The sequence below is a fragment of the Desmodus rotundus genome, chromosome 4, assembly GCF_022682495.2.
Source record: "Desmodus rotundus isolate HL8 chromosome 4, HLdesRot8A.1, whole genome shotgun sequence".
Lineage (NCBI taxonomy): Eukaryota > Metazoa > Chordata > Mammalia > Chiroptera > Phyllostomidae > Desmodus > Desmodus rotundus.
The window spans coordinates 116,733,009-116,752,421 of record NC_071390.1 but is presented as its reverse complement, the minus strand read 5'-3'; the positions used below and the strand labels follow the sequence as shown (position 1 = coordinate 116,752,421).

General features: G+C 39.2%; 1 protein-coding gene across 1 annotated transcript in view; it reads left to right on the top strand.

The window, feature by feature from the left end:
* The first annotated feature begins 4,056 nt into the window (after positions 1 to 4,056).
* LOC112322428 (uncharacterized) overlaps positions 4,057 to 19,413 on the top strand; it is a 61,545-nt gene continuing 46,188 nt past the window's right edge. Inside the window, exons 1-3 of the mRNA XM_053923472.1 lie at positions 4,057 to 4,194; positions 4,237 to 4,518; positions 10,974 to 11,048. Of these exons, the coding sequence (XP_053779447.1) occupies positions 4,057 to 4,194; positions 4,237 to 4,518; positions 10,974 to 11,048 (495 nt within the window). The remainder of the gene's footprint in view (positions 4,195 to 4,236; positions 4,519 to 10,973; positions 11,049 to 19,413) is intronic.

Below are 19,413 nucleotides of genomic sequence, written 5' to 3'. Positions count from 1 at the left end.
GCTTAGGGTTCACTCTCGGTGTTGTACATTCTATGGGTTTGGACAAATATATAATGATATATATCCACCATTATAATATCATACGGAGTATTTTCACTGCCCTAAAAATCCTCTCTGGGCCCTGACTGTTGTGGCTCAGTGGATTGAGCATCATCCTGCAAACTAAAGGTTGCTGGTTCGATTCCTGGTCAGGGCACATGCCTGACTTGTGGGCCAGGTCCCCAGTAGCGGGTGCATGAGAGGCAACTACACATTGATGATTCTCTCCCTCTCTTTCTCCTTCCCTTCTCCTCTCTCTGAAAATAAATAAATAAAATCTTAGAAAAAATAAAATGCTGTATTTGGTCAATACTTTCATACCTATCCTATAATTAGAGTAATTGCATGTATCATGTTCAGATAGAGAAACTGAGTCATGAAAAACAGTTAAATAATCTTCTTAAGTACATACAGCTAATGAGGATATTTTGGGGTCTAGGAAAATCAGTTTTCTTCTTCATCTACCTCTATCTGGTAGTGATCAGGTGTCCATTCTCTTGAGAGGTGTCCCAATTAGGAAAGAGATTTTGGAGCAGAACTGTTAACATTTGTAAGTACTACTTATGGAACATCTACTAAGTGCCTGGGTACGTGCAAATGCTTTACACACCTTGTCTCATCAATCTCTATCATGATTGTCTTTCCTTACAGATAGGGAATTGAGACCTGGAGAGGTTAAGTAACTTGCTGAAGTGCACGTAACTTAGAAATGCGGGAATGAGGTTTGGAAACCAGGCCTCTGACTAGAAAGCTCAGGCTCGTTCCACTTCAGCTTCCTTTTGGGCACAGGTTAATTAATAGCTTAGTCTAGTGGTGAAATGGGGTAGTTATAATACCGTGACAAGGTCTGTGTTGGGTTTACAGTGTGGTGTGATGAGAGCATGTGGGAAGGGAATCTGGGAATTACCTGGATGAAATAATCTAATCAAAGACCTGGTGGAACAGGAGGAGCTCTCCAGAGAAGAAGGGGCCAAAGAGCATTCCAGGCCAAGTGATCAAAGAGACAGTCCAGTACCTAGGGGAAACCAGAGTAATTTAGCATGTGCCATCGGGAGAGAGGAATGTGACAGGGGAGGTGGGGAGGGTAAAAGGAGGCTGGGCTAAGGAAGGAAGTGGGGGGAGGGTGGCCAACTAGAGGAGCCTTTAAAGTCTAATAAGGAGTTTATCCTCAGGCCAATGGGGAACCACTTAAGGATTTTTAGCAGGAGTTTAAGGGTTTAAAATTTAAGGGCATTTTACATTTAGCAGTATGCAAAATTTCGCATTTTATAAAAATCACTCTGGTAGCTCAGGAAGAATAAACTGGAGAGGGCAGTAGGGGAGGAGTCAAGAATGGTTCTCAGATCTGTCTTGGACAAGTGGACAAAGTGGTGCCAATCACTGAGGTAGGGAACAGCTTCAGGAAAAAAAAAGTCTATTATAGAATCTAGGAGAGTACTCTGGTTAATTAGAGCTGATTTTGCACAGGGAAGTCACTATATGTTTAGAACTGGATAGACCTTTTCTTGATTGTTACCTGTAACCGGTTCAGATCTTAAGAGATTTGGGTATCCTTGTACTCATCACTGTAATCTTCCTCCAGTATTTTTTTTAAAGTCTTGATCATGTATGGGCTCTTTAAAAAAAATTAAATTGAAGTTTACAAGTAACAGTGGCTTTCATAGATTTTTAAAAAAGATTTTATTTACTTATTTTTAGACGGAGGGGAAGGGAGGGAGAAAGAGGGGGAGAGAAACATCAATGTGCAGTTGCCTCTTGCACGCCCCTCACCAGGGAGGTAGCCTGCAACGCAGGCATGTGCTCTAGACTGGGAATTGAACCCTCAGCCCTTTGGTTCACAGGCAGGTACACCATCCAGGGCAGATTTACTATTTTTAGATGAGTTTCCATATAAAAAGTAATACCAACATGAGATTTAAAAAATATGTATTTATCAGATTTGCAATTTTCTAGACACTGATAATTATGGATAAAACTGTCAAAAGCTGAAGGATTAGTGCAATTACAAAATTCAATTTTTCAAAATGGATGTGGCTGTATTATTAAAAAAATTGCCTAATGTAATATGTTTATTTATTTATTCCTTCCTCTAATATTTATGATCTTTAGAAAATGTTACTGTTGGTTGTTCTGGGCATTCTGTATGATATACAATATTAAAAATAATAAAATTATAGAGCTGAAAAAGAGTTTAGATCATTTAATTCTCTCATTTTACAGTTGAGGAAACTGGGCACCAGAAATCTCTTCTAAAATACTAACCACTACTGGGACACTGCATACTATTTCATGAAAAAAAATGATAACTTCAATCTTCATGTTCTTTTAATGTAATGAAAAGTGGAAAATAATATGGTTTTGTGGAGAGGACTTGAACTGGCTCTTAAACACATCATTGGGTTGCAGTTGCTTTGGGGAAACAATCACATGGATTGACTTCCCATTAAAGGTGCCAACAGCATGTATGTATATAGAATAGTGGCTTGTAGAATACTGAAATGAAAATCAATTAAAGGCCATAGCGCATGAAAGAAATTTCTATATTAAACATTTCTAGAGCTCAAAGTGTTTGCAAAGTATCTGTCATTTGCATAACCACAATTCAGACACTTCTTAATAATCGAATTTCTTGCAAAGTTGATAAAATACAAAGCACTTTTAGGAGCTATGTGTTTCATTTGCACTTTCCAACATTGTACGTTCTAAACGGTCTATATTACCATTATGGCAAAAGAAAAGAATAAAAAATTATATTTTTATCAGGGGAAAAATTAAGTAATTGAAAAAGTTTGCTCCTTTGTCAAACACCAATTGATTGATGGATTTCCATGGTAAGACTGTGTGGAAAAACTCTCATAATCTAGACTGATGTACTGATTCTAATGTGTTCAGGGACTAATCTGGAACAACATAAAGTTACAAATTAAATATTTAGTTCTTTACTATTTGGAATAATCAAACACTGTAGAAATTCCTTAATAAAGGCAAAACAGTATTTAGTGTGTCAGATGCATCATATGTGGTATAGGTTAGAGTCTGTGTGAAATAGCGGGAAAAATACATATTGGTCTCGACCCTTTGTTCCTGACACAGGGCTCCTAAAACTGCTGTAAATTCCAAAGAGATAAGAGCACGTAGAAGCATCTTCTGTTCTATTGAGGTGACTGAGTGGAGTCCTAGATGGCTCCTGGTCACCAGAAAGACCGAACCACAAATAGAAGCTGGGAATTTTCAGGCCTGCCCCCTATTTCCCCAGAGAGCAGGGAGGGGCTGGAAATGGAGTTAATAACTGGTCATGCCTATCTGAGGCAGCTTCCATAAAATTCCAATAGCATGGGGGTTTGGAGTGCTTCCACTGGGCTATACTGCAGGCACATGGTGTCAGAATCGAGTTAAATTCTGATGTGGCAGAGAATGGCTAGGTGTGGGGAAAACCCTCCCTACGCATGGCGAACAGAAGTGAAGTGCTGTGCAGGCGCAGTCAGGGCGAAACGCAGAACTGCAGGTGGTTCTTCTTCACCGTTCGTCTCCTAGGGCCCTTCATACTTGAGGGTCTTCCAAAACAGCCGAACTCTTCATAAACCTTCCAACTGCTTACCTTTTCTCTCCAAGGAAACATAAAAAGGCAACCTCCCTCTACATCTGTATTTTCTCCCACCGGTGCGTATCAGATTCCATGGATTTCCAGCAGAATTCCTTTGTGAGCCTTGCTGATGGAATGGACCAAGGAAACTGTAGAGGACCAGTAGTCCACTTAGTGGCCTGTTGCTTGATGACATTGTAAGCTCTTAAAAGTAACTAAAGTGCACTTAACTTCGTTTCCCAGGAAATTTAAAGTCACCGGGGCCATTGTTGCTTCCCTTCCCCAAACGTCAGTAACTTAAAATCAGCCGCATAGAAGGGCCTTTTGAGCCGTGTTTATCCTGGCTGCAAACTAGAGCTTCTGGCTTTCCGCACCGAGTTCCCTAAAGTTCTACTTAGGGCTTTTTATCTCTCAGTTTTCTCCACGAGGCCCCGATGCAAACTACGTTTTCTCGAAGAATTGAGGGCGGGTCCCGAGGTCCTCTTGCCATCTCGGCTCCTGCTGAGCTGCGCGCTCTGCGCAGGACAGGGGGCCTCCCAGATCTAGAAACAGAGCTCGCAGCGGGGTCTAAGGCAGAAACTCATCTTTAGAAAAGAAAAATCTTTGCGTCCAAGAGGTGGGACCCGAGGCGCGTCCTCCCTCGACCCCGCCCCGACCCCGCCCCGACCCCGCCCTTCCGCCGTCCCGGCGGTCTGAGCGGAGTTCGCGGCTCCACCGCCGCGACCCCACCGCCGCGACCAGGGCGATCCCGGCGACCACGGCGATCCTGGCGCCAAGGCTCACGCCCCAGGCCCCGAGGGCCCCTCCGCGCCACGCCGGGCGGCGGCGAGGGAAAGGTTTCGGCGGTCGGCCGTGATCCTGGCGCTCGTGTGCGGACTGACCCTGCTCTTGAAAAGGTAACAGCCGCCCGGGCGCCGACACGCAGCGGCCAGGGCTGCCCTCGGAGTGCGGGCTCCGAAAAACAGCCGGACCACGCGGCTGCGTGGGCGGGACCCACGGTGACTCAGCCATCACAGCGAGGTCTGTTCCCTCCTCGAATTTGCTCTTATTCCTTGGGCAGGAAAATCACTGCCTTCATCCTGGGAACCGCGTCGAGTTCTCCCCTGACCCTTCGCATCTTCTTTTATCATCTGTGAATGTGTCAAAGTGGTTCCCCAAACTAGGAGACGCCCGGAGGAAAAGTCTGCGCACATTTTCCCCTGTTTGCCTCTGGAGAATGCAAAAATGAGAGAGTTGCCCCCTGGGGCTTTGATTTTAAGTGTTGCCCCAAGTATGGCTTGCAACTGTGTGGGAACTCTCTGTTGCTTGAGGAAGACTGGTTTCCTGATCACACAGCGTAGGTGAGAGAGGGATTTTATTTCTAGTTTTCGTTGTCCTCTCAGGAGCTAGGTGATGAATCCATCTGTGAGGGCCTCCCACAGAACGCACCTATAGGCAGTCACCGAGATGTGGAATCTTTAGATTACCCTTAAGTAATGCTGGGGCTGAATTCTCATCCTGGGTGCCCGCCCAGCTGTTGTGTAGGGCACCTGGATGGCACCTGGGTGATTGTACACCTGGCATGGGCACCTCTGAGAACACGATAATAGCATCAACAATAAAATGCATAATATTTGTCGAGCATTTACTATGTGCTATGTGTGATTCTAATTGTATATACCATTTAATGTAAAGTGCTATTCTGGGTGCTTTAATACATTACTTAGTTTTGACAAGCATATGAACTGGTTGCTGTTATTAGCCCCATTTTACAGGTGGTGAAACGGAAACAGTTTTTCAGGTAGGTAGGTGCCCCCATTCTCCAGGTGCTATGAGTATTGTCTGTCAACAGCTCACAGGTGTGCTTCTCTCAAGAATTGCCTTTGCTAATGGAAGGTGTCCTGCCAGAAAATGCCCAGGAGCTTACACTCCAAGACTCTCAGGAGTGATCTGTGGCTAAAGGATGATTGATATGGGGGTACCTCCCTCCCACAGAGGGGTGAACTGCAGCCGGACCCACGTTTTTGCCTTGCTTCTTCCCTTTCCCTGTCCTGCTCACCTTACTTCCTTACAGTTTTCACCTGAGGTCCTTAAATCACACAAGAATCTTCATTTCAGCCTCTGCTTCTGTGAAACTCAACCTGAGATAACTACTCTGCTATACTGGGTTGTGAAGTTTTCCAAGTTTTATTCTTTACTCACTGGAGATATTTCTTTCTATGGCAAGACAAACAACCCACTGGTTTCGAACATACATCAGATGACATTCTGATTAAAACAATGAAATGTATGTATATGGAAACTAGGCCGCTAAAGTACTTTATTTGTGTCGAGGATGTGATAGAATGAGTTCCCTGAAGTGCTGTTTGGCCAAGAAGAGTCAATTCCTACCAGAGAGGGTGTTAGCCAGAGTGGGTGATAAGTATTTGCTCATTGGTTTCCTGATTGACGAAACTGATTATTAGAAGGATACATAACACAGGCATACTTGAGAGCTATTGCAAGTTTGATTGTAGATTACTGTAATAAAGCAAGTATTGCAATAAAGCAATAGTGAGTTTTGTCTTCAATTAGTTAAAAAATAAAAAGCAACATCTAGGAAGTGAAATAAAGCGAAGAGCAATAAAATGAAGTATGCCTGTACTGTTTATAATAGCTTTACAGAGATACAACTGACATAGTGAAAGTGTACATTTTAATAAGTTGATGTATGTAGATACCCATGAAACATAACCACAATCAAAATACTGAAAATATCCATAGCTCCCAGAAGTTTCCTCAGCCCCTTAGGAATACCTCCCATTCCAGCCCCAGGCAACCACTAGTCTGCTTTTTGTTACAGTAGCATAAGGTAGAAAAAGACTTTGGAGACAGACCATGAGCTTCAATCACCCAGCAGTTGAGCATGCCCGAGCTCAAGGCATTCAGGGATTTCCACGGATAGGACCGTGAGGGGAGTTGAAGTAACTGGGGCCAGGCTGCCATCTGCTCAGGGAAAGGAGATGGATGCAAAATTGGACTCTGATGACAACTTTGGCATCCAAGGCAGATTCCAGAGCATGTGTCAAATTCGGATGAGGTTCAGGCAACTTTTGGGACGGAGGCAGTCTGGGGTTTTGTTACAGGTTAAAGAAGGCCCTGAGGCCATCCTTGAAATGCACACCCAAAATAAAGACATACAAGCAAAACTCACCGCCAACATCTAGAACTCCAAGGCTGGCATGAGAAAGGGAATCTCCTGGTGAGTGGGGCAGTTGATTTCTGTCCTTCAAGTTCATCATCCTCTTGGTTTTCATACTGGTCACTCCTGGCTATGGGAGACCGACCTTCTCATTTTAACCTTGTAGCTCAAGTTTGCTATTTTGTAGTCCAGCTTAGACATGGTTAGAATGTTCTGAGGCACATTTGAAGCTTCTGGCAAAAGCAACAGAGCAATAATAACATAGTGAAAATGGTTGTTCAGGATAATTTGGTTTTTAAAACAGTTTTTTCATCTTTGATTTTTGATCCTGCTCAGCTTCTACACTGGCTCCCATGCCTGGAAATCCCCTAAATTGTCTCCTCAAATTGCAGACCAAACCCAGTTCACAGGATCTCCCTAGCGCCTTTCCCCTCTCATGTCTTTGCCCCTCCTGGGATGGATTCTTAGGGCGCAACAACTGATGGCTAGCTGTTGATCTCAATGGTTTAAACCATCGCTGTTCTGTAGAAATATAACATGAGCCACAAATGTGAGCCACATAGAAAATTACAAACATTTCTAGTAAGCCACGTTAAAAAAAGTTGAGGTGGGGAGAAACAGGTAAAATTATGTTTAATATTTTCAACCCAATATCTCCAAAATACCATTTTAGCAAGTAATCTATGTAAAATTACTCATGTGATATTTTACATTCTGTTTTCATACTACATCTCTGAAAATCCAATGGGTATTTTACACTCACAGCCTCTGTGTGCTCTGCTGTGTGCTGTCTGTGCGTGTTGGACGGTGAAGTTCAGACAGAGCATCATGTCCTGGATCCAAAATTAACTACATGTTCTGCAGGGAGAAGAAGAATATTAGTGCTATTTTTACACTTAGTTTGGAGGACTAGTAGGCAATCCTGCAGACAGTGATAATAGGCTTTGGGAGATGCCATTCTAGGGTATCAAGACAAAACCATTTTCCAATTTCATTTTCAGAGCAAAATATAACCACATCTATAGTAAGTTGCAAATTTCACCTTGCTTTTGAATCCACACCTTAGTTTTCCTCTGGATACTAACTTGCATGCTAACCTGTGTATGTTCTACTCCAGTTGATCGATCTCCGTGTTAGCTTGTTTGTTGCAAATTTTCTCTATCAAGCAAGTACTTTTATATTTCTAAAAGTTGCTATCGCTTCTCCTTCAGGTACATTGAAAAGAGTCAAGTGGAAGAATGGGCATGATTTTACTTAAGAATAAAGAATCATTCAGCTAATGAACTGTTATTCGACATGAGAAATTATTCTATATGTAACTTGGTTAGTATCTTTGTCTCCATCTTAATTAGTAGCTATCTAATTTTAAGACTATAAAATGTGTAAAATCTTTTTAAATTATATTTTTAATTATACAGTGATGAATAATAGTAATATCATCTTGGGAAAAGGTTTAAAAATGGGGTGATGGCCCTGACCGGTGTGGCTCAGTTAGTTGGGCATTGTCCTGCAGAGCAAATTGTCACCAATTTGATTCCTGGTCAGGGCACATGCCTGGGTGGTGGGCTTGGTCCCAGGTCAGGGTGCGTGCAAGAGGCAGCTAACTGATGTTTCTCTCTCACATCAATGTTTCTCTCCGCCTCTTTCTCCCTCCCCCACTTCACTCTAAAAGTAAGTAAGTAAATAAATAAATATTTCTTTTTTAAAAAAGGGTGATAACACTCAGTGTTTCAAGGATATGGGAAAATGGACACTTTCATCCACCTATGGATGGTGGGATTGTAAATTTCTTTTGGAGGGCAAGTTGACAATATATATTAAAATTCATAATGCTTATACCTTTGTCTCTGTGATTCTAGTTTTGAAAATTTACTCCATGAAAATGATTGGATAAATGCACACATTTGCATATGCAAGAATGTTTATCTTATTGTTTATAATTTAAAGAAAGGGAACAATCTCTATTTCAGCAACTATTTATTTGGTGCTCTCTCTGCTGAGCATGGGAGTAGGTACAGGGTTACAATAACTAGTCAGATTTAGTTGGTTCCCTGCCCTCATATAGCTTAGAGCCTCAGGAAGAAGACAGTTAACTAAACCTTTGAGCGCAGCACTGATAGTGTAGACTGAGGGTGAAGCACAGATGAGGGGAGCTCAGTGCAGAATTGGGGAGGCAGTGAAGGCTTCTTGGGGGAAGTGATATCTTAGCTGGGTGCTGAGGGATAACTGGGCTAATCGTGTATTGTGAACTGTGTGGTTGAGTGTGATGCACCTATTGAAAATGATGAACAAGTGGAAGTAAGTAGTGTATCATTGAAGAAAAAAATCAGGTCGCAAACCAGAATAGTGTAATTTTGTTTTTGTAAAACTATATGTTTGTACAGGTGTGCACGTGTGTATGCATGTACACACATGTTTGTATAGACATGTGTATATGTACACACATGTCTGTACATGTGTATATACATGCACACACATAGGGAAAGGCAAAGGTACAGATCTAGAATGCCTTAAAATATACCAGTGATTATAGTTTGTGGACTTGAATAGATTTTCACTTTTAAGTATAAATATGTTATTTTCATAATCATAAAAATACTTGTCTCTGTCCTAAAAATTTGAAATAAAATAGCAGTAATACAGGTTAAGTGTAGGGAATTTGAAAATTAGAGAAAGGTTATCAAGAAGAAAATTAAAATGACTAAAAATTTCATCTCCGAGATGACAGGTGATCAACTGTAGCATTTTGGTGTGTTTCCCACCATTCTTTACATGTGTGTGTGTGTTGGCTCTTTTCGTAATCATCTGTGTCTTGTACATCAGCTCCAAGTTTTAGTATATTTAATATTAAAGATAATTTGAGCTTATTCATAGATATTCTGTCACCAAGTAAAATTTAACTCTGAAAATTAAAGTTTATTATGCTTAGTAGAGTTAAATTCCTTTTTATATTTGGGGAAGATATTGACATTAAATAAAACAATTCCTTTTCCTCTGTTTTCAAAAAATTTGGTACCATTAAACTGTTTTATGTTAATTGTACCTATGATAATTCTTTTTCTGGTCATTCTTTTGAATAGCTTTTAGGGTTCAACTGGGTAAGAGCTCATTTTTCACGAGCTCTCATGAATCACACTGTTAGATTCCCATTAGAACAATGCCGGCCATGATGGGAGTGTTAGTTAATGTGCTTCTCCCTGCACATGCGGTTCACAGTGCAGGCAGGGGTAGAGTAGGACTGTATGTCGCGTTCTCTCTGCTATATTGTGCTGGTAAACTATGGTAGTGCTGTCATTCATTCATTTTTTTTTAATAGCTACTAAAACCCAGAAGAATAAATCCTGCATATTCCTGTGTCATTTATAGGCATTTTAAATAGCCAGGAGAGTTTCTTTCTTATAGAGGAAGCCAAAAAAGGTAAATTGCTTTCATGAATTAATACATGTAAAGTACTTGGAAGAGTGCTTCATGCATACTAAATGCTCAGTAATTACCGTTACTATTATTAAGATCAAACAAATTATCAGAACAAGTCTAGGAGTATTTTAGATCTATATTTGGATTCTCATCATGAGGCATAGGATGTGAAAAGTAAATTGATATCAAGATATAGGATGGAGGGCATACTTTTTTATGTTAAAGCCCGAGACCTGGAATGAAAAGTTAAAGAAAGATACTGTACTGAGATAAACTCAATGGAGTTGTATTTCATCTTAGAGCCTAGCCCTTGGTCAGTAATACTATTTTGAGATTTCATTCCCTAGATAAAAAGTAAACAACTGCTGACACCCTTGTGTAGGTTCGTTGAATCTAGTGAATGTGATCTCTGCTCAGCTGGGTTGACGTGAGACTGAACCGCATTCGTGGGGTGACTCATACTCACTAACTAGAGAAACAGCTCTCAGCCCGTGAACTCTCAGTTTGCTGGAATGGCCTCGTCATCTTAGTTATGATCAAACATGCCTGTCTGTAATATGACCAGTGCCTTCCATATTTGGTACTTCAGTTGTTTTAAGTGAATGTTTCTTAGAGGAATTTCAACAAAGTTACTGTGTAAAGTTAAAAGTCAGTATTACATAAGCATAACACTCAGTGTTTCCCAGGCTATAAATCCTGTCCCAATTTTTGGAAGAAATTGTGTCCCTGGGGACAAGTAGGATGCATTCAATGCAAATGCACTTTGTTTCACAGGGCAAAGATTTCACGAAGCTGACAACAATGATGTTCATTCAACCTGAGCGAAGAAGCCAAGAAAATCTCCGAGAGGTAAGTAAATAAAATTTTGTTGACATATGATTATTCCAATGTATTCAGTTATACTTTTCTTCTATTATTTTAAGCAAGTACAGGTTAACACTATAAAAACATTATGCCAAATTATTTTTTTATATTTCTACTCTCCACTCCTTAATGTTAAGGTTTAGAAAACAGTGTACGGTTAAATAAAAATGGTTGGAATATTTATATATTTATATATATATTTACATATATCCCATGAAGCTCTTTCATTTATTTCATATGTTGATTAAAGAAGTATTAATCAATGAGTTCCAACTATGTGTTATATTCGAGGTATGTATTTGAGGTAAATAATTGATTTTTGAATATAAATTTATTTAAGCCTAATAAAATGTTTTCTGTAATTTTAATTTACTAATCTTTGAATGAACTTCAGCAGCCCATTATGTAGATATGGATTTCTGTCCCTGAGAGATTAGGTAGACCTTCTCTGCTTCTGTTAAAATTTTAATATACTTAGGTAAATTGGATGTACATTTGTTGTTTCTTTAACCTCTAAAGTAAAAAGAGGTATTAATTTTTAAACATTTTAAAATATAAAGCATTTAGTATTCTAAAAAATAAAGTGTTGCATTACAACTTGTCATCATCTTTGGCATTTCTAAAATGCAGTGTTTTCTGTGCTTGGGCCCCCGTCTTGAATCCACCTATATCGTAGCCATGTGAGTTCTTGTTACTATGAGCTAAAATTCTTGTGTGGGTTCAGACAGTCCTCAAATTAACGGTGAACAAATTTAAGTTAAATTTATCTTTCTCATAGAACCTACTTTAAATAGAAAACTGTATTCCTGAAGATATAAAAATAAACACTATATTTATTCAGCCCTGGCTGGTATGGCTCAGTGGATTGAGTGCCAGCCTGCAAACCAAAGGGTCACTGGTTCAATTCCCAGTCAGGACACATGCCTGGGTTGTGGGCCAGGTCCCGAGTAGGTAGGGTATGTGTGAGAGGCAACCACACCTCGTTGTTTTTCTCCCTCTCTTTCTCTGTCCCTCCCCATCTCTTTAAAAATAAATAAATAAAATCTTAAAAATAATAAACACTATATTTATTCAATTCTCTATGAATCATGTGCATACTATGAACTATACAGCTTTCTTGAGTATACATAAGGCAATCAAAGTGGCATTAAATTACCAAGTGCTTTGTAATTACAAAGAAGGCTTCCCAGGGTCGGAAGAAGTACTGGGAGTGGAGACTGAGGATTCTGATGGTGGGTAGCTTTCAGAGTCAAGAGCTGAGGGCACGGTATCTTATGCATAAGGACCATGCTGGTTCCAAGCCATTCCCACCCCATGAACCCCATGTTTTGAAAGGTCTTTGCCTCCTAACAAAAGTCATTTGTTAATAGTTAATTGATCCTCCTGCTTTCTAAAATTAATGATATTTTATGATCAGTCAGCACTTTTGTTCGTGCTGAGCTGACATAATTCCAGCTGAAGAGAATAAATTACATGTTATTCTGGATGACTTTATTACAGGTGAATTAATGATCTCATTAGACTTTTCAAAATATTGAAAGTTCAGAGGACCTCGTGGCGCAACGGTAGCGCGTCTGAGTCCAAAATATTGAAAGTTCAAAAATCCCTGCCCACCCACAGTCCCCCTTTTATTTCTTCAAGGAGCTCTAGAGGTGATAGAGTGGAAGTCCCTGTTCTAGATGTTGTCAAAAAGAGACTGGCAGGAACAAATAGTTTTGTATCTAATCAGATAGGGGTGATTCCCTCAGTTCAGGGAATAAATTTACTGTAAACCAGAGAATTTTCTCTGTGTTGTCCTAAAGGTAGATGATTATTTTACTGCTACATGCATTTTAGGTAAAGAGAAAGCACTGGGATGAACATAACTAAGTTCTTTATGTTTTATTAACCTTTCTACAAAGTGCCAATTACCACCAACTTCCATTTGCTTCATCTCACCTCAGCCATCAAACAAACCACTCACGGGTGCCAGCCAGCCTGTGTCCATGATGCAGGAGCCTAGGAGGATAAAGGGGTTGAACTAGAGGCTGATTCTCTGTAATCTACCCCAGGGTCTGCAGCTGGGTGTGTTGAAATAGGGCTACCTCACAGAGTGACAACTTCCTCAGCCACACTTCTGGGAGATTTTAGTTTGGAAAACTTGAAATGCACAGGTGAATAGTAATAACTGGTTACTGCTGATTTGTTTTATTTTTGGCCTCAGTCACCTGGATTGAGAGACCCATTCATTTCATGCTAAGAGTAACTCCTATATTTAGCTGAAGCTAAATTAAAAAAAAACACCAAACCTTCACTTTGATAAATTTAGACTAATGGAAGGCTTGCACACTCTCTACCGAGCTTTCTCTAATGTTAATATCTCATATAGCTGTGGTTCAATGATCAAAATTAAGAAATTTAGATTGGTTTGTCAAATACTATCAACTAAACTCTAAACTATTTAGGTTACCCAGGTATTTCTACTAGATGTCGTTTCTCTATTCCCAAATCAGGATCCCAGACTGTCTCTAGCTGTCATGTCTTCTTAGTTTCTTTCAACTTGCAACAAATCTTCAGGTTTCCTTATTTTTGATTACCTTGACACTTTGGAAGAGTACTGGTTAGATGTTTTGGAGGGTGTCCTTCAGTTCGGTTTTCTTTTTTCTCATGATTAGATGAGGTTAGATTTTGGGTGTATGATATCAATATTTTATTACTTGGCTACAGTGGTGCCTGCCAGGGTCTCCACCGTGAATTTACCATTTACCCCTTTCTGTACTCTGTTCTTTGGAAGTGAGTTAGTAAGTCCAGCCCACTGTAGTTAATTGAGTCAAGTCCAGAGGATTTAAGATCCATCTCCGGGAGGGAGGAATATTTAAGAAATAGACATATGCAATATGGGGAACCGTTCTACACATGGGAAATGTGGCCCAGCCCCCACTCGGAAAAGCCAGTGGGGAGCAAGGTTGGCAGGCAGGACCTATGCCCACGGACAGGTTCTCCCCTGGGGAGTCAGGCCTGCATTATACCTAGGCTGCTATGAGACTTGCTCTTGCTAAAACTCCCTCACCCTGAATTGAGGCAGCAAATGTTTACTGAGTATCTTTAACTTCCTAAAATCTGAGCTAGACCTCCCCAAGTATGGAGCATAACCGGTTTTGGGCCATTTCTCCCTTTACATGGCAAATATCCTTCTTTGATATATTCAGCAACATCCTCACCTTTGTTGTCTGTAAAAGATAACCACCCAAAACAAACCTATGCATAGTAAATGGGGACCATCTTTGATGTAAGGGGCCTAGAAAGACAATAAAAGCCTGTCCAGGCAGGGGTCAGCTCTCTCTCGGGCTCTCTCTAGCCCTCTCGCCCTCTCTCACTTAGAGAGTGGCCATGCCGTCCCTTTTTCTACACAGGATTTCTGTAGTCCATGTGTTTTTGTCTATTGCCACCACAACACAGGATCCTGCGGGCCGGGATCTGCATCAATGCTACAGCCATCACAGTCGTTAATAAATATTTGATGGGAGATACTTTGAAGCAATGTGAATACCCTGTTTCTCTTTAATGTTTCACTCACTAATTTTAGCTTTTGTCTGGGGATCTTGCGTGCAGCAATAATTACTTTGGTACATTAATGGTGATATTGTATTTTCCTCATTCTTTCTGTATTTATAATTCTGTAGGAAGAGTTGCCTCTTTTCATCCATTCATTCTATTGTGTATTTATATCAGTATAGTCTCATGGGTATTTATTGACTTACAGATCTTTATTTTATTCTTTGAGTTATAAAATTACTTTGAGTTATTAATTACTATCATTGTTCATTACATTGCTCAAATTATTTCAGCTCTAGCCATCAGGAACTCTGAACAGTTGATTGCTATGTTCTTTTGACAAAACCACATCTCTTTTTTTTTCAGCATTAACTTACTTCCTGGCATCCTTAAGATCCTCCAGGTTTACCTTGCCTCTTCCATACTGTAGCCCAAGAATCAGCCATTTCTTTGAGCATGGAGCCTTTTACTTTAGAATGAAACTGGAATGAGATTTAGGTACCAAAATCTGGCCTCTAATTGTTCTTGTTACAACCTGAGAGTCATTGCTGCTAGGCCTTCTTAGCGCAGAGAACCAGCAAATGTTTGTGTGGTTACTAGCACGTGTATCTATATTCATTTCTGTATATATCCATCCGTATATATATTAAAATAAACACTAGATCATACTGACATGTCCAATTCCAGTCCATACCATGGGATTTATTCCAGCATCCCTTTCTGCTTGTTTGCAGCTTCTTTCTCCCACAGACACAAACCTGTGGATATAATGATATCTATAGCATATTTCCTTACTTGTTAAACTCTAGTATATATATGAAGTAGTTTCAGAGTTGTTAACCTAGACCTCTGTGAGATCCATGTTTACTAACTTGAGCACAGTGTTTTGTCTTTAGTCTTACAGTTTCAAAACTTTGGTGCATAAAGTTTTTCATTGGCAAGTCCATTGTCATGAGCTGTCCCTCTGTTTTTTCTTCTGAGAATTTTACAGTTTCAGCTCTTACATATTTACATCTTTAATCAATTTTGAATTGATTTTTGTGTGTGGTATAAGGTAAGGGTTCAATTTCATCTTTTGCATGTGGATATCCTGTTTCCCCAACACAATTTGTTGAAGAGACTGTCCTTCCCCATTGTGTATTCTTGGCACCCTTGTTGAAGACCGGTTGGCGACACGTGTGGATTTATCTCTGGGCTCTCTATTTTGTTTCACTGGTCTATATGTGTGTCTTTATACCAGTACCATATTGTCATTACTGTAACCTCGCAACGTATTTTGAAATCAGAAAGTGTGATGCCTCCAGCTTTGTTCTTTTTTCTCAAGATAGTTTTGGCTATTCTGGGTCCTTTGTGGTTTCATGTGAATTGTAGAATTTTTTTTTATTTCTGTAAAGGATGCTGTTGGGATTTTGATAAAGATTGCATTGAATCTGTAGAATATTTTGTGTAACACAGACATTTTAACAATATTAAGTTATCCAGTCCATGAACACGAGATCTCTTTCCATTTGTTTGCATCTCCTTTAACTTCTTTCATCAATGTTTTATAGTTTTCAGTGTACAGATATTTCACCTCCTTAGTTGTTTATTCCTAAGTATTTTATTCTTTTTGATGCTATTGCAAATGGGATGTATTCCATAACAGCATTGATCTTGGCAATTATTTCATGGATATGACACCAAAACCACAGGCAACAAAAGCAGAAATAGACAAGTGGGACTACATCAAACTAAAAAGCTTTTGCACAGCAAAGGAAACAATCATCGACATAAAAAGACAACCTGTGGAACAGGAGAAAATATTTGCAAACCATTTATCTGATGGATAATATCCAAATATATAAGAAACTAGTACAACTAAATAACAAAACCCAAATAACTCAATTAAAAAACGGGCAAAGGAACTGACTAGACATTTCTCCAGAGAAGACATGCAAATGGCCAAGAGGTATATGAAAAGATGCTGAAGGTCACTAGTCATCAGGGAACTGAAAATCAAAGCCACAATAAAATATCAACTTACACCTGTTAGGATGACTATTATCAAACAACCAAAAGAGAGCGAGCAGCCTTCCAAGGAATGAACTTACGGTACATGAAACAATATGGGGGAACTTTGAAGACATTGTGCTAAATGAAGTTATATAATGACAAGTACTTCATGATTTCATTTTGGGAGATACATAAAATAGTCAAACTCATACCAGCAGAGAGTAGAACGTTGGCTAGGATATTGAGAAATTGGAACCTTTATAAACTGTTGGTGGGAATGTTAAATGGTGTAACTGCTGTGGAAAACAGTGTGAAGGCTCCTCAAAAAGTTAAAAATAGAACTATCGTACGATCCAGTAATCTCACTTATGGTATTTATCCAAAAGAATTGAAATCAGGATTTCAAAGACAGATTAGCATTCCCATGTTCATTGTAGCACTATTTCCAACAGTAATGTGTGGAAACAGTGTAAATATCCATTGATGGATGAATGGATAAAGAAAATGTGGCATATCCATTAAATGGATTATTCAGCCTTCAAAAGGAATGAAGTTTTTGTACCTACAATAATACGAATGAACTTTGAAGACATTATGCTAAATGAAGTAAGCCAGTTACATAACAACAAATACTTCAGATAACGTGTTGTGGAATTGTGCACCTAAAACCTGTATAATTGTGTTAACCAGTGTCACCCCAGTAAATTCAATAAGAAGGAAAAAGCCCAAATACTTCATGATTCCATTTATATTAGAAACATAAAATAGTCAAAATAGGCAGAGAGCAGAGCAGTGGTTGCCAGGGGCTCGGGGAACAGGGTGGGAGAGTTATTCCTCAGTGGTCAGACAGTGTATCTGCGGGGTGACAGAAAAGATTTGGGAACAGGTGGTGCTGATAGTTGCGTAGCAGTGTGAATGTAATTAATGCCAATCTACTGTACACTTAATATGGTTAAAATGGCATGAAATTTTTTGAAAAAGTATGCTGATAGCATGCAGAAGCTATTTTAAGGTTTAAACACCCTAAAATTTCAAGTTTTTAAATTTAGTAGCCATTGCAGAAAACTGGTATCTATCAGGTCAGAAAATGATGCCTTTTAGTTAGTCAAGTATTTTTATAAATAGTAAATTAAGTCTGTATATTATAAACACCAGATTTTGAAGTGTTAAAAAATAAAATATTAACACAAAAATACACTCATTTAGGAATTCAGTGGAATTTTAATTTTTTAGTAATGAAAAGGCAAATTTAAAGATAATTCTTATTAATGTCCTTCAACAGGTGAATGGATAAAAAAATGGGTACATCCATACAACAAAATGTAAATTGGGCAATAGAAGGGAACAAACCTTTGAAGCACACAGGACAAGAATGACCTTAAATGCATTTTGTTGAGTCAGAAACAAAAAGCAGTATATCCTATGATTATATTTATATGATATTGTGGACGGCAAAACTATAGAGAAAGAGAGGGGTTGCCAGAACTGGGAGTCTGAGAAGGGGTTGCCTGAGCTCGGGATTGCTGGGTAGTGTAATTCTATAGCTTTTTGAGTAACTGCCAAACTGTTTCCCACAGCAACTGCATCAGTAATGCCCAAGGGTGCGAAGTGGTATCTCACTGTGGTTTTGATTTGCATTTCCCAAATGACTAAAGATGTTAAGTATCTTTTTATGTACTTATTGCCATTTGTATATCTTCTTTGGAAAAATGTCTATTCAAGTCCTTTGCCTATCTGTTAATTGGCTTGTCTTTTTGTTTCTGAGTTGTAGTTCTTTATATATTTTAGGTATTAAACCCTTGTCAGATATAAGATTTGCAAATATTTTCTCCCATTCTATAGATAGTGTTTTCCCTTTTTGGATACTCTCCTCTAATACAAAAAGTTATAAGTTTGATGAAGTCCAGTGTAGCTTTTCTTTTGCTGTTTGTGCTTTTGGTGTTGTAACTAAGAATCCATTACCAAATCCAAGGTCTTGAAGGTTTACCCCTTTATTTTCTGGCTTAATAGTTTTTAGATCTTACCCTAACTGATGGGCCTCAGTGGGTTGGGTGTCATCCTGTGAACCAAAAGGTCGCTGGTTTGATTCCCAGTCAGGGCACGTGGCCTGGTTGCAGGGCAGCCTTCAATGTTTCTCTTCCTTTCTTTCTCCTTCCCTTCCCCTCTCTCTAAAAATAAATAAAATCGTTAAAAAATTAGTTTTTAGGTCTTATATTTAGATCATTGGTCCAGTTTGAGTTTATCTTTGTATATGATACGAGGTGGGGGTTGTGAGCATATCTTTGTTTTCTGACCCTTTAAAAACGCAAACATTTTAAAGATTTAGTAGCCACATGACAGTTCTTTTTCAAAGATACCAGGCAAATGTAATATTAATGTATGGTAAAACCAAATACTTGGAAAAAGGAACGTTTGAATTTCTTACTTCTAGTGTCTTCCAATGAAGGACTCCTGGATGCCATCAGATTTTATTTTTATGGTTCTGGGTTTTTACTAAATTTTTTTCTGGACAAGCTAGGTACTAAAGGATTTCTTACCAACTTCTTCATGGACGTGGGCTCCTATTGCCAGGGAACTTCATGAATGCTGGGGAAGACCATCTCAGCATTGTATCATTGTTTCCTTCACTTCCATAGGAGAATTTTTGCTATTTTAGGGCCATCCCAAATTCTCATGAATCCAGACATGGAATATGTTAACTATCAACATCTACCACATAAGAAATGGTTAGGCTTTGGAGAACACAGAAAACCAAACCTTGTTTTAGTTATCAGAAATGTTGAACAGATCTGAGCTAATAACAGAGCAACGTAATTATTTGCCT